The sequence below is a fragment of the Lissotriton vulgaris genome, chromosome 1_1, assembly GCF_964263255.1.
Source record: "Lissotriton vulgaris chromosome 1_1, aLisVul1.2, whole genome shotgun sequence".
In the NCBI taxonomy this organism is placed as follows: Eukaryota; Metazoa; Chordata; class Amphibia; order Caudata; family Salamandridae; genus Lissotriton; species Lissotriton vulgaris.
Genome location: NC_141685.1, coordinates 1,051,192,104 through 1,051,207,562, shown reverse-complemented (window position 1 = coordinate 1,051,207,562; position 15,459 = coordinate 1,051,192,104). Strand labels below are relative to the sequence as shown.

General features: G+C 49.1%; 1 protein-coding gene across 1 annotated transcript in view; it reads left to right on the top strand.

Moving 5' to 3' along the window:
• LOC147748519 (coiled-coil domain-containing protein 159-like) overlaps window positions 1-15,459 on the top strand; it is a 190,241-nt gene that overhangs the window by 167,159 nt on the left and 7,623 nt on the right. The window contains exon 12 of the mRNA XM_086962771.1: window positions 5,273-5,349. Coding sequence (XP_086818897.1) covers window positions 5,273-5,349 — 77 coding nt within the window. The remainder of the gene's footprint in view (window positions 1-5,272; window positions 5,350-15,459) is intronic.

Genomic DNA, 15,459 nt, shown 5'->3' with positions numbered 1-15,459 from the left:
AGGCCAACATGGAGGCGCTGGAACGTAGGGGTCGGGAGGCAGACGGCGGCTCAGCTAGAAGACAGCTGGTGCTGGCTCAGCAGCAATACACCGCGATACTGATGGACGAAGCACGACAGGCCTGGCTTGCCACGCGTAGTCGGGTATATCAATGGGGGGATAAATCAAGCAAGATGCTCCACTGCCTGTGCTAGGGTACCCTGCAATCCCAGCCATTTCCCCGAGTACTAGACCCAGAGGGGGTGCTTATCCTTGAGCCTCCAGCACTTGCGGAGAGTTTCTCTGCGTATTACGAGGATTTGTATGCGCCCAAGGAATGTCTTGCAGAGGAGACTATTCAACGGTTTATCGATGACCATCCCCCCCCGGACCGTTTCGGACAACGTGCGGGAGCAGCTAGATAGACCCCTGTCAGATGATGAATTGGGTACGGCCCTGGGGGAGCTGAATCCTGGGAAGGCTCCAGGCCCGGGCCGGAATGGCTTTCCTTGTGAATTTTTTTACGGTTTTTCGTGCAGTTGGGCCCACATTTTCGACCGGTGGTGGAGGAGGCGCGTGAGAGCGGCTCGCTTCCCCCGGATTGGAGACACGCGGAGGTGGTGGTGTTTCTCAAGCCAGGCAGACCCGCAGAGAGGCATGTGTCATACTGTCCTATATCCCTTCTCAATATAAAAGCCAAGGTTCTGGCCAAGGCTTTGGCCAACAGGCTTAAGTCACATGTCATGGACTTAGTTCATCCGGACCAGGCCGGATTCATGCCTCAGAGGGCGACCCGCCATAACATTAGACGTGCGCATGTCGCGATATCGGCCTGGGAGCAGCTTGGGGAGCCGGCAGCATTACTGCTAGTGGACATGATAGGGCCTTCGATTCCCTGAGCTGGGTGTACCTGTTCGCCTTGCTGTGGCGCCTTAATTTCGTCCCACGTTTTCTGGCCTACCTGCAGCTGTTGTATACAGACCTTACGGCGTCGGTGCGGGTGGGGGGCAATTTCTCTCTCCTTTCAGATCCGGCGGGGTACGCGACCAGACTGCACCCTCTCCCCATACCTTTTCATGCTCGCCATGGAGCCATTGGCGGCATGGGTGCGCATTGATGCTCAGCTCAGGAGGTTCAGGTGGGCGCCGGGTCTCACTGATAAGATAGCACTCTATGCAGACAATGTCCTATTCTTTCTTACGGACTTAGATAGGTCGGGCCGAGATTGCTACATATTTTGCAGATCTTTGGTGAGACCTCTGGGCTCTATATGAATCCGGGCAAATCTACACTGTGGGTCCTGGGCTGTGGACTGCAGGTGGGAGAATGGGCCTCGGTCCTCCAACTGGTGTCAGGGGGGATGAAGTACCTAGGGGTATACCTGTCGGATCTAGAGACCGTAATCTGGACCCGGTGTGGGAGCGTACACGCGAGGATTCGAAGGTGTGGTCCCGCATGCCCCTGACGATTTATGGCAGGTCGGCCATTTTCAAAATGGTAGAGCTTCCCTGTCTTCTATATCAATTGCAAAATCACCCCTACCAGATTTTGCCCTGCTGGTTCCAGCAGGTTAATTTGGCGCTAGGTGGGTTTTTATGGGAGGGGGGGCAGTTTGTGTGGCCCTGCGCACATGCTTCCTATCCACATAGACTGGGGGGCTTGCTACGTCTGATGTCCTCTCCTATTATCAGGCGGCACAGTTACTTGTTCTTAATGAGTGGTGGTATGGGGACAGAGGGGACCCGGCTTATGCGTTCCAGCGACACCTGATTGGTACTAGGTCTCTACACACGCTGCTGTATTCTGCGCCATTACGAAAGTGCCTTACCTCGGCTACACAGGTGGTGTTTCATGTCTGGAAGCGGGCTCAGAGTAGGATGGGGTGGTGGAATGTTTTGACCCGGGAGACTCCTCTTTGGGGAAATGGGCGGTTGCACTGTCTGGCAGCGCTACAAGGCTTCCAGGGTTGGGACTCTATAGGAATCTCGTCCCTGGGAGACGTGATGACAGACCAGACACTCAAATCCTTCCAAGATCTTCAAGACGAATATGGGATGCCGCGGTCCCATTTCTTCAAATACCTGCAGTTTAGGCACGCACTGACACCTCTCCTGGAAGGTCTGGAGTCCCTTCCCGACTTTAGTCCAATAGAGGCTAACTTGTTTATGGGGGAACTACAGGATCGCAAGATCTCTCGCATCTATCAGACGTTGGTTCATCATTGCTCCACTGACTTACAGAGGCTCAGGACTGCATGGAAAGGGGATGTGGGCGACCTCGAGGAAGAGGACTTGGTGGAAGCACTGGCGAGCCCACGGATGGAGGGTATTGGGGGCAATAGATATAAGCGTCATTTGTTGCTGCTGGGTCTCACGCTGGCGAAGAGGGACATAGCCAGGGCATGGAAAGCGCCCCGGGCTCAGCCGTTGGCTGCATGGAGGAATGGGATGGACTTTTGTATGTGGTTCGAGCTGCCGATCTTTATTGCCAGGGTATGCCCCCATAAACATTTTAAGATTTGGAAAAGATGGGCAGATTACCGTGGGCTGGAACTTGACCCGCCGCCGGAGGGGGTCGCTCCCTTGCCAGTCTGATAGGTGGGTGGAGGGTGGGTTTTGCAGGGTGTTTGATGGACTCAGTGTGCTACTTCGGAAATGTAAACCATTGTTAGTGGCGGCATAAACGCAATCAGGGGGAGGAAGGGAGGGGGGTTTCTTTGGTTTTAAAAAGTCAACAGCATTATTGTTGATCCATTGATGTGTGCAGTAGACTCCGGGTTGCAGAGCTATGCAGTATATGTGACCTGTGACAAAATAAATCTGTTTTGAAAAAAAAAATCCCATGCAAAACAATCCTTTCTATGTAAAAACACACCAGTTGTTTTTTTAATGTTGTTTTTCTTTTAAAGCACATAACTTTATTTCAAAAATATCGAGAGACCCTTTCACCAACTTGCTGTTTTCCCCAACTCTTGCCTCTTCTTAGCTTACTTTTTGACTGTTTCTTTGTTTTTGGACATTCCCGTGCCCCCTCACTGCCATTTCTCACAGTCCCCACTTCTCGCACTCTCTCTTTATTTTTCCAAATAAGCTTCTCTGTTCCTCTAACTACAACTCTTTATGCTCACCTTGCACATCTGTGTCCAGGCCTCATCGTTGATTCATTTTCCTCAGATTTCTGTGGAACCTCTCTACCCCTCCAACTAACACTAGGGCCTCGACCATTTGTGTTGTTCACCATTTTTTATAAATACACATTTGTCGGTATTATTATGTTCACAACCTTTTTACAAACGACATTTTAAGTATTCAACTTTTTTTTGTTTGAATTATTTCTTTACGTTTTTACCTGCAAACTTGATACCCAAGCATCTCTAGATTAAGGAGGTCATTTAAAGTATGAGAGATGGTCTGCTGGTCCATACCACCAGGGGCCATCACCTCAACCTTCCAGGTGGAAGACTTCCCTACCATACTTAAAGACCCTGCCAGGCAGGTGGGGATCTCTGGGCCATCAGTGGAGCTGTCAGTGCTGCGGTTCCATTGATGGGAGTGAAGGCTCTGATGTTTTGATGAGCGCGAACCATGTTTGTTGCAACTGGTTGGCACTTTTTTCCCAACAGAATACCCTTCCAAAGTGAGAATTTACTCATGAAAAGCAAAAGAAACCAATGCTCCCTGACATTTAGGGAGTTTTCTCCCCGTGTGCGGGGTCCATTGAGAGATTTCCCCACCCGGACCACCATGCCTCAGGTGGCAGCTCTGGCCAGGGAAATATAATGACAGTCACACCATCCCTAGATCACTATGACCATATGGGCTGCCAGACCTGAGCATTTCCACAGTGGAGTCATCAGAGGCTCACATATTGGGAATCCTGCGGATCTAAATAGAGCAGGGGAACTTGAGGTTTGATGGGGTGGGAGCACCATTATTTTACAGAGGTCCTCCCACTACACCAAACTCTAAATGTCCCCCAAGTCAAGCATTTCCATCCAGAACCTTTTTGCTGTCTTAAGTGAATGCGTGGGGTTGCTTAGACACAGGTTCTTGGTCACTGTATATATATATATATATATATATATATATATATATATATATAATTATTAATTTTTTTCTGTTGCACTTAACTAAAGAGGCCAAACAATGCAGAAATTGTTCTAGGATTCCTTGTTCTCCTGTTCAGAGGGTTATATCATTTTGGCTACATTGTTCCTAATGGTCACGGTGAAACACGATTTTCATATGTTTTGCCCACTTCTGTGAAGGCAGGCACAGGCGAGCTAAAAATTGCTGGCATGGAATGCATCCAGAGTTATCACCAGTGGACAGATTCAGTCAAGCAGTTCCACCCATCACTTTCCCTGTCTCTCACTACAGTGATATCACACTAGAAAATGCAATACTGCAGTGATGTCACCTTAGCAGCAGCTCTCAAGACCTTGGTGTAACTCTGGGAGTTGACCTCACTGCAGTGACATCACATATGGAGCTGTGTTGACTGGGGTGACTTCATACTGGGAGCTGCTTTCCATGCAGTGATATATCACAGTAGGAGCTGCATTCATTATAGTGACTTCATACTGGGCGCTGCTGTGACCACTGTAAGAGAAACCAAAAAGTGATGGGGCCTGGCTTAAATTAATTTCCTCCACTGATGATCACTCTGGAGTCGAACCCCATTCAAGTCGATTGTGTTTTGGTCCTTGCAGCACTAGACGAGGAACAAGGATATGAAAAACAGCCTTATTCCTTCTCCAATAAGAACAGTCCAGCCCAAACTGCCTGGAAATGCCCCCTCCAAAAGGGAACACAACTAACAGCAGGCCCATTTCGGCCTTGTTGGGCCTCTTCAGTGAGTGCACATTCAGACCTGCGGCACAGGGAGCAGCAGAATCAGGTTTGGAGTTTTAATTACTGTAGGAACATTCTACTGAAAGCTGCCAGTGCTGAACTAGCACCAGACTGGGAGCTGCCATTAATGTAGCACTATCACTCTGTGAGCTTCTCGCCTGACAGTGACACCACACTGAGAGCCGCAACTACTGCAGTGACATCACACAGGGAGCTGCTTTCTCCAGAGTGGTATCCCTGTGAAAGATGCTCTCAATATAATGGCATCATACTATGCCCTGCCTTTACTGCAGTGACATTACACTGAGAGCAATAACATCATAATGGGAGCTGCTCCCAATACCCCAACATCACACTGATAGCAAGCTGGTCATGTAATTGTTTCTGGAAACTGAGTGATTTTCATTAGCGCAGACCCTAAAAAAATGTCTCCACTCCAGGTGCGCAATGAGCTCCCTGCAGAACGATATGCAGAACATGAATACGTCCAACTCTGAGTGCCAACGAGGAAATCAAGGTGAGTGTACAAGGCGGGTGTGTGAGAAGCTGCAGCATGGCATGCTGGAGGAATGACATGGATGATTGCAAGTGGGACCAGTCCTGTAAGTTGCAGCAACTGCGGGGGGCACACCCGGCCATCGAGTACAAGAAGGCCAAAGGTCAGTGGGATGCCAAAAACTCCTTCAATAACAAGCATTTGCAATGCAATTGGTCTTGCATTTTTGGAAGGTTGAGCTTTTGGCATTGTAAATGACAAAGCTTTTTATCTATGTGCTGTTTTCAAAACAGATAAATAAAATGTATTGTCATTTACAATACCAATAGCTTACACTCTCGCAAATTCGAGAGCTATTGCATTGAAAATGCAAGCTATGAAAAAAAAAAGCGTTAGGAGAGGCGAGAGAGCCTGTCGACAAAGCTATGTGAGAAAATAGTGCTTGGAGGCTGTAATTAAAGCCTATGAGCAACAATACATGTAACCGGGGGTGTCCCCATGGAAGGTTACAAAATGAGACATGGCAGTACTAAGGAGGGACTACTAAGCCTTTTGACCAATGAACAGCCACAGTTTACATTGGATAATGACACAAACCAATGAAAAATGTTGTTGGAGAGTGGGCGGAGCTTCAAGTCCCTACCTCACTACAGCATGCCTTGCAGAGCAGCGCATACGCTGCCCAGACTTGACCTAAAAAGTAGGGGCACATGAGTAGTGGCAGCAGAAGCACATGATTGGTTTCCCACACATTTATCCACACCAATAAGAACTACAGCATTGATGAGGATTTTGGGCATCTATCCTAAGGTTAATGAGAGGCAGCTACTGGCAGAAGGTTGTAGGGTAGAGTTCAGAATACCATACCAAGGCCCTTTAACTCAGCAGGTTAGCAAAAATTTGAAGTCATGGAGGGACAACCTGCAAGTGGCTAGGCAAAAAGTGGATAAAGAGGTACGCGTTGGGAGGGTTGCTGGCCCTTTTCAGAGCCCCCTTGCAACAATTTTGTGATATCACCACTAAGACTGGTACCCAAGAAGGAGCCCGGTCAGTTTAGACTCATTCACCACCTGTCACACCCAGCCAGGGAATTTGTTAATGACTGGCTGGAGCAGGATAGCTGTTCAGTATCCTATGCCACAATAGATGATGCTATTGACCTGAGCAGGACAAACGCGAAAGAGTCCCAGCTGGCTAAGGCCGACATTGAATCGGCATTCCACCTGCTATCTGTACACCCAGAAAGCTTCATTTGCTTGGTTTCAAATTGGAGGAGGAATACTTACATGATAAATGCCTGCCAATGGGATGTGCAAATTCCTATGCTTATTTCAAGGCCTTTAGCAGCTTTCTAGACTGTGCCCTGGGGGAACATCACTCAACAGGGTGACGGATACACTACCTCGATGATTTTCTGTTCATCGGCAAACCAGGCTCTCCTGAATGCGCAGGACTGTTGGGACAGTTTGTGGCATGGAAGATGAACTAGGGGTGCACCTGGCTTAGATTAAAATGGAGGGCCCAACCACACAACTGTCCTTCTTGGGCATTGAGTTAGATACTGGGCAGGGCCAGTGCAGGATGCCTGTAACAAAGGTAGACAACCTGAGAGACATGATAAGGACATTGCTGGAGATGAAAAAAGCTACATTGGGTGAGGTTCAACAGCTACTAGGCAAGCCTAACTTCACTAACCCGGTGTTACCAGCAGGGAGGCGGTTTGCCAGGTGATTGGCATGGTTAACAAAAGGCTGACAAGGAGGCAGCACAGGGTAAAGGCTGAGGCAAGCGGGTAAAAGAGGATCTCCAGCAATGGGCTGCATTCCTAGCCGATTTCAATGGGACCTTAATCGGATGGGGAATCCTGGGTGACGGCAGGGCAGCTGGAACTATTTACTGATGTAGCTGGGGGTGACTGCCTTGGGCCATCTTAGGCTCGGCTCGGGCGGCTGGCCGGCAAGTTGGCATGAGAAAGGGATCACCAAGAAGCTAGCGGCACTGGAACGCTTTCCCAACATTGTTGCGTTCTGTGTATGGGTAACGACTCACCAACAAGCAAATTACTCTATGGGTAGACAGTCACCCGATAGTCCAAGCTTTGAATTTGGGGACAGCGCATTGATCGATAGTGGTCCACTTGCGAGGCATTTGGTAGGCAGTCAGCTTAGGGTTAATATTGTGGTCAGGGCCAGGCACATTCCGGGCGTTGAGAGTGCAGTGGATGATGCAGTGTCTCGTTTTCAGTGGCAGAGATTCAGAGAGTTGGCACCTCATGCAGACCTCGACTATTCAGTGGTAGCATAAGAACTTTGGAACCTGGTAGGTTTCATTTGAGCATGCTGGTGGACAATGTGTTAGCCCACAAGACATTGACTAAGTATTGGAAGTGCTGGGAGACCTTTCAGGCTATAACCGGGAGTAGGAAAAGTGTCCAGTGAGGACCTGGAAGAATTTATACAAGTGGGTCTTTTCTGAAAACATATTTAGATCCTGGGTGCAAAATCACAATCAAGCGATTTCTTATTATGCAAAATTAGCAGGTAATAGCGACCCAGACAGTACTTTCTACTGTAAGGCAGCCATGAAAGGATGGGGGTGCCTCCAACCAAGGCAGTAAGACACCCCATATGTTTCAGCACCTTGAAAAAAGCGTTAAAGGAGCTCTTGAGCATTTGCACACATAAGCATGAGCTACTGCTCTTTCCGGCAGCTTTCTTACTTGCATTCTTCGGGGCATACAGGGCCAGTGAGCTGTTAGCCCCAGCCAGATTCAACCCTGGGTTGGCATGTCTAAAAATGAGAGATCTGCACATGGAGGACAGCGCCGTAACTATATACTTGCGTAGATCTAAAACAGCCCAAGAGGGCAGATGCAAGCGCACACACCTGTACTACTTAGCAGACAGCGAATGCATCCTCGTTTGTTGCATGCACGATTACTTAAAGAATGGAGCCCAGGGCGATCAGTCGCTTTTTTGCCAGCTTTCAGTTTAATGCAGTCCTAAGAATGACCATTAGTGCAGCAGGACTCCCACATAACAATATGTGCCAGATTCCTTAGTCATCAGCGCCGCTACAACGGCTGCGGTCAGCTGCTTGAATGCAGAATGCATCAAATATAAAATGTAAATCTAGTACTTGTATAGCGCACAAATCACCCCCAAAGGGGTATCTCGGCGCTGGGGGCCGTTGGGAAGATTAAGCGAGCTATTGCCCAGAGTCGCATGGTGCTGGGCAGACCTCTGCCGCCGGAGCCAGGGATCGAACCGTGATAGGACAGTGGGTATCGGGGGCCTTTCGGGTCTGTATCTGACCCGACTAAACTAAGTATTTTATCACGACAAGTTCCTCTGGTCGGGTGAGCAGGGTATGGATACTGGGTCATTTATTTGTCGAATAGCAGTATGGTGGGTGTCAGTGCGAAAGAATTACAAATTAATGCGGCTGTACAACACTACAGTCTCCTGTATGGGCAAACCAGGGATGCAATGGGAAAACTTGCTGCCTACCGTGCAAGATGTGGTGAAGCTTAGAGTGAAGCCTGATGCATTAGTAGTGCATCTGGGAGGGAACGACTTAGCTGACCTGAGATGTCTAATCAAGGTCATGATTGACTGAGACCCATTGCTAGACTCATTAGACAAGCAGAGCTGGTATGTTCTGAGATCATGAACATCATTCGAAATGGGATGCACACCTTGCTTTGTTTTGTATTCCGATTAATTCCTCATTTGGCGTGTAAACAGGTATGGTGTCAGCCCATATGCCACCCATTCGAAGACAGCATATAGAAAAGGGGCGTGTTTGCGCCCCAACTTGTTGCACAACCCCGTTGTGCTGAGTTGGCTAGCCTTATAACTTTGTATTCAACAATCTCACCCTTGATATCAAACTATTTTGTTTCTCATTTTTTTCATACTTTAGATCATCCACATGGACACTTATATTACCAATTTTCCAAACTTCTAATGTTCACAATGTGTCCATCCGGACCTCTTTAACATGAACACGACTGAGGCAAGGTTCGTCGATGGCAGTGTTTATTCATCAAAGACCCAATGCATTTCGTGCTCACATCGCCCTTCTTCAGGAGTCACTACAATTACAATAAAACAATCATCAGTTTACATTGCATGATTTCAAATCTAGCATAAATTATTGAATATCACATGTTACTAAGTGCTTCCTCAACATGGACTCTTTGCATCACATTATGCTAAAATGTTTCCTCTACGCGACATCAGTTGAACACCCTGAGTAGTCCATCTCCTTTCGTCTAGCAAATCAATGTTTCACGTCTTCCAACTCCCGTGTTCTGAGTTCATACCACGAGTCTTATGGAGGGGGGCTTTGGATAAACCAGGAGTAGAAAGGTCAATAAGGATATTGAGCATCACCATGTCCACGAAAAACTCCTGACACGCCTACAAGAAGTTGGTATTAGCGGACCCCCACTTGCATGGATAAAATCCTTTCTCACAAACAGAATACAGCAAGTGATGCTAGGACCTTTTCTCTCCTCCAAAAAACAGTTGATCTGGGGCGTCCCACAGGGCTCTGCCCTCAGCCCGCTCCTTTTCAATGTATACCTCAAACCTTTGGCCAAAGTTGTAGAATCCTGGGGCGTCAAAGTAACCTTCTACGCTGACGACACCCAACTGGTGTTCTCCTTCAAAGAACACACTGAAAAATCTTTTACCAACTTCCGCCTCTGTATGCTCAACATCGCAGCCTGGATGTCCGCCAACAACCTGAAACTTAATACAGACAAAACCGAGGTACTGTTCTTTAATCAAAAATCGCCTATACCCTCCAACCTCTGGTGGCCGTCTGAACTCAACCCCTCCCCCCCCCCCCAGAACCAGTTCAAACCGCACGCAACCTTGGCTTTCAATTCAACACCTCCCTCTCCTGCAAAACTCAAGTCAACAAAGTCACCTCAGCCTGCTTCGGCAAACTCCGAATGATAAAAAAAATCATCCCATACCTCCCACTGGAGTCCCGCAAAACGGTGGTCCATGCCCTGATTACCGCTCATCTGGACTATGCCAACAGCCTATACGTAGGCGCCCCCACTTACCTCATCCACCAACTTCAAAAAGTCCAGAATGCGGCGGCCAGGCTTGTCTGCAATGTCCCCTATCGCCATTCCATCACACCCCATCTAATCAAACTTCACTGGCTACCAATAAAACTCTGTATTCAATTCAAGGCCTTAACACTGGCCTTCAGAGCGCTCAATGACAGAGGCCCATCCTACCTACGTCACAGAATTAGGTTTTCACAAGCACCAAGAAACCTGAGATCTAATCATCTTCGCCTCATGATCTGCCCCCGCTTTCGCCTCACACGTACAGGGGGAAGGGCCCTGGCAGTAAAAACCGCCAAACTATGGAATCAGCTACCCACTGAACTAAGATTCCTGACGTCCGAACCCCTATTTAGAAAAAAACTAAAGACCTGGTTATTTTCACAGATCTAAGACCCCTCTGTACTTCCCCCCGACCCTCCTGAGACTATGTCTTCAGCGCCGGGACACCTCCGTCGGAGGTAGCTGCACACTCTACAACATTCTAAATAAATAAATAAATAAAATGTCCAGAGTGTGCACAGCCAACAGGTGGGGTTTGTGAGGCATGGACTCATTAACCTCAAAACGCAGGGGTATGTCGATCCGGACAGGGAATACTTGACGGACGTGGGCATGGGCCTGTTTCTCCTCAACATCTAGGGGACTCTGGAACTACTAGGCTTCAACTAAGGGAGCACGTGAGGGAGCAGCCTGAGGTCAGTAAACCACAGGCCGCATGGCGGGGACAGCACAAAGGGACAGCAGAGGGAACACAATAGCCAAAGGAGGAGCCGCTCAAGCATGTACCCTTGGGATGCCCTACATCAGGGGCACGGTTATCAGGCTAGTGGTCAGCAAGAGGTTAGCACAGGGCAGACATAGCACTTGCAGCCCGAGTTAAGCACAAGGGCCACCCACAAAACTTAGCAGCAGGGTGTAGCCTAGAGGTCGCAGGGAGTGTGAGACCCTTGCTGAGATGGGGCATTCGCACAGGGTGCTATCACAAGCTGCTGTTATGGACTAATAACTGGACTTGAGCTACAGTCAATTTGGCGATCGTGACAATTATGCTTGGTGAACTTCGAACTGTGTGGTTTGATCATTTATGTGAATCAAGAAAAGCTTCAGCCACTTTCGATTCATCAAAGACTCGTCTCATCTGTTACCCCAAGGGAAAGTGGGGTACATGTTGATGGCTGGGGAGCTCGTGGGCACTCGCCCGTCTAGGAGGGATTCAAGTAAGTGACAAGGTGTGTAACAGAGGCAATGTTGAGTGTATGAAGGCAAAGTGCATGTATAGGACAGGCACTGTGCAACTGTGGCACATTGTGCTTACCCGAGAGCAGGGCAAAGCGAGTGAGTGAAGAGGAATGAACATTGTCAGGATACAGTGGGATAAGGTGAGAGTGTAAAGTGTTGACAAGCGGAATGTTCAACGAAGGCAACAAATTATCTTTGAGCTGTTTGAATAGTACAGCATTTTGTCATTTCGAATAGCCTCTTCAGGGGAAGGCAGTCTTTTCATGACCTTCAACCTTAGCCTCAACTTGTGAACTTGTCCCTGGTTTGATGGAGTTGCCTGACCCCAAGTGTGCTGTTTCTACGTTAATCTGTGTACAATTCTTCGCCCCCTTGTTTGTGTCTTTTTAAGGGGCCGCGTGTTTTCACGCTGTCCATGAGTTTACTATCCATCAGACAACTAACCGCTTAGGCCACAGGCTGGGGGTCTAATGGAGCAATCGAGTGCTTGTGTAATGGGGCATTGAGATGAGCGTGTGTGGCAGACAAACAGGGTACTGTGTGACAGGGCTGGGCAACTCGATCACCGTGTAAGCTGAGTGTGTAATGGGGTGTATAAAGGGGGTTCGTCACAAGAGGACTGTGAAATGGGAGAAATAGAGTGAGTGACTAGGCAAAAAGGTTAGTGAATAACTGTAACTTAAGTTGAGTGTGTGCAGCTGGCTTACTTCATGGATGTGCTATGTAGAAATAAAGCGACCTTGTGACAGGGAATCAAGGCGCGGAAGTGAATGTGTGACAGGGCATCAAGGCATGTAAGTGAATGTGTGACAGGGCATCAAGGCGCGTTAGTGAATGTGTGATAGGGCATCAAGGCGCGGTAGTGACTGTGTAACAGGGCATCAAGGAATGTAAGTGAATGTGTGACAGGGCATCAAGGCGCGTAAGTGAATATGTTACAGGGCATCAAGGCGCATAAGTGAATGTGTGACAGGGCATCAAGGCACGGTAGTGAATGTGTGACAGGGCATCAAGGCATGTAAGTGAATGTGTGACAGGGCATCAAGGCGCGTAAGTGAATGTGTTACAGGGCATCAAGGTGCGTAAGTGAATGTGTGACAGGGCATCAAGGCGCGTAAGTGAATGTGTGACAGGGCATCAAGGCGCGTAAATGAATGTGTGACAGGGCATCAAGGTGCGTAAGTGAATGTGTGACAGGGCATCAATGCGCGTAAGTGAATGTGTGACAGGGCATCAAGGCGCGTAAGTGAATGTGTGACAGGGCATCAAGGCGTGTAAGTGAATGTGTGACAGGGCATCAAGGTGCGTAAGTGAATGTGTGACAGGGCATTATGGTGCGAAGTTAATTTGGATCAGGACACATTAGATGGGGAGAAAGGCGGAGTCTCCTAGACAAGGGTAGTGTGTTCAGAGCCAAGGAAGGGCACCTTGGAGGATGAGGACAGAGTACCATTAATTTAGGAAAGAGTAAGACTTGTAATTTATAGCATTTAGCAACAGCAGGTGTAGCAGGAAGCACTATACTAAACATATCATAGTAATAATTATTACTCAGAGATGGGGACCGAGTACTCTGGGATATGGGTAGAGCTTTCGGGACTAAGGGTAATAAACTAAGAAATAGGGAAGGTTACAGGATGGGGTGCTCTGAGAAGTATGGATGGGGTACTAGAAGCCAAGGATAAAGTACTCTGGGATAAGGCAGGAACGTTGAGCATAAGTACACTGTATTCCGCAGAACGAGGGTGTCCTTTGAGATAATGACGTTCTTGGGAAAAGGTGCTCTTGGATAAGAATGGCTTGGGGAGTAATAATTGTACTTGGAATAGAGATAAGATATTGGGAGATAGTTGTGGGGTACTTTGGGATAAGAATGGTGTCTGAAGGATAACTCTGATTTACTCAAGCAAGACTGTGCATTTGAGAGTAAGAACAGGTACTCTATGATAAAACGGTACTCGGATAACGACTGTTGGACCTGGCCTCGTGGCGTGGTTCCCCCCGATCCTCAGCGCCCCATTAGCTCAGCCCCACACCCAGAAATCCCTGATCGTCCCATCCATGTCCGCCCAAACGCCGACGACCAGCCCCGGCTTACCCCCGTACCCTTCCCCGGCCCTGCGCGCCAGACCCTGCATGGCCCCATAGGCTAACCGGCAGCCATTTTCCCTCCCCGAGATCCCTTCTCCCTGGGCCTAGCATGACCCCCACCCGCAGCGACACTCAGACTCCAGACACGCCAGCCCCTGCTGGGAGGGTGAGGGCTTCCCGAGTGAGAGAAGACAGGGAGTTTCGATTACACCTCCGGCCTCCCCTGAGAGACTGGTTTATGTCACACCTCTGGCCATCCCCTGGGAGCCCGTTTCGATCGCACCTCTGGCCTCCCCAAGTGCTGGCTCCAAACCCTGCTGGGCGTCTGGGAATTCCCGGACGCATCCTCAAAGAGATCAAAAAGGCCAACCGCCGGAGAGCACCAACGACCAGCCCCCAAGGCCTAAGACCTCCGCCTGCGAGGGTCCGGACATCAAAGAGCACTGGACTATATCAAGGCTCGCCCAAGGACTAGCGGGCAGTTGTATCCTGTACAAGAAAGCCCTGCTGATCTGATCGCGGCTGACCCTTGGGGAAAACTGAACTTTGGAACTCTTCGAGCCCTGCTGACGCTGTCGCGGCTCTTCATCGCATCTACGGAACCGGAACATCGGAGCCCTGCTGACCTCGTCGCGGCTCGATCTTGAACCTCAAAGATCTTCATCGAACTTCCTGAGCCCTGCTGACGTGGTCGCGGCTCCTCAAGAACTTTCTACGGAACCGAGCCCTGCTGACTTCGTCGCGGCTCGTGGAGTACTCTGGTCTGGCTAGACCATTGACGCTACCAACACAAACTGAGTAACCTCAAGTGAGTAGGACATCCAGTACGACCATCATCTCCCGTGTCCCCCCGGCTCGAGGATTGAGAGCTGTGCGCAGGGTACGCATCGTACTGGCCCAACAACTAAAACTGTCCCGCTTCCCTGTTACCCGAATCTCTGAGACTTTACGATCCCTCGATCGCCTGTAAATAAGAGTGCTGATTCATTTTTCCTGTTCATAAAGAACGTGTTACTGAAAACCTACAGTGTGGTGTCCGTTCGTAAGGGTGGTGTGGTCTCAGTGTGTACGATCCATTACTCGCAGTCCTCCCAGGGGGGGACCTCTCGCCAAGGCTCGGCATTATTGGCAGGAAAGGTGGGTCACAGAGCAATCGGGTAGACATAACCGGACCTCCGGGGCCGCCCCTTCTAATATTGGTGGCAGCGGTGGGATAAGAGCCTACGCCTAGGAATCGTACAGTAAAGCGACTGACACACCACCTGAACGAAGAACAACCATGAGTCTCACCGGAACAAGCGAAAAGACTACATTCCAAAAGGACCTGCTGGAAGATTATACCCACCGAGAACTAAAACAATTCTGCAAAGACTTCCACATCGCTACCACTGGATTAAGTACCAAAGACGACTACCAGAAAGCCCTGGCGGCCTGGGTAAACGCCGGGGCCCACATCCCCCCGACAGAAAGAGATGGCATGCAGGAAGAGACACCGATAGACGCCAACGGCTAGGAAGAAGAGGGAGCCGACTCCCTGACACGAAACACCAGCGCGGAGAAGGGTCTGTCGATAGAAGAAATGACAGACTGAGAACGCCACAGAAACCACGAGCTAGAACTGGCACACCTTAAAATAGAAGGAGAACTCAAGTTAGCTGAAAAGAAACTGGTCGTAGAACAATTACGGCTGCAAGGAGAACTGGAAGAAA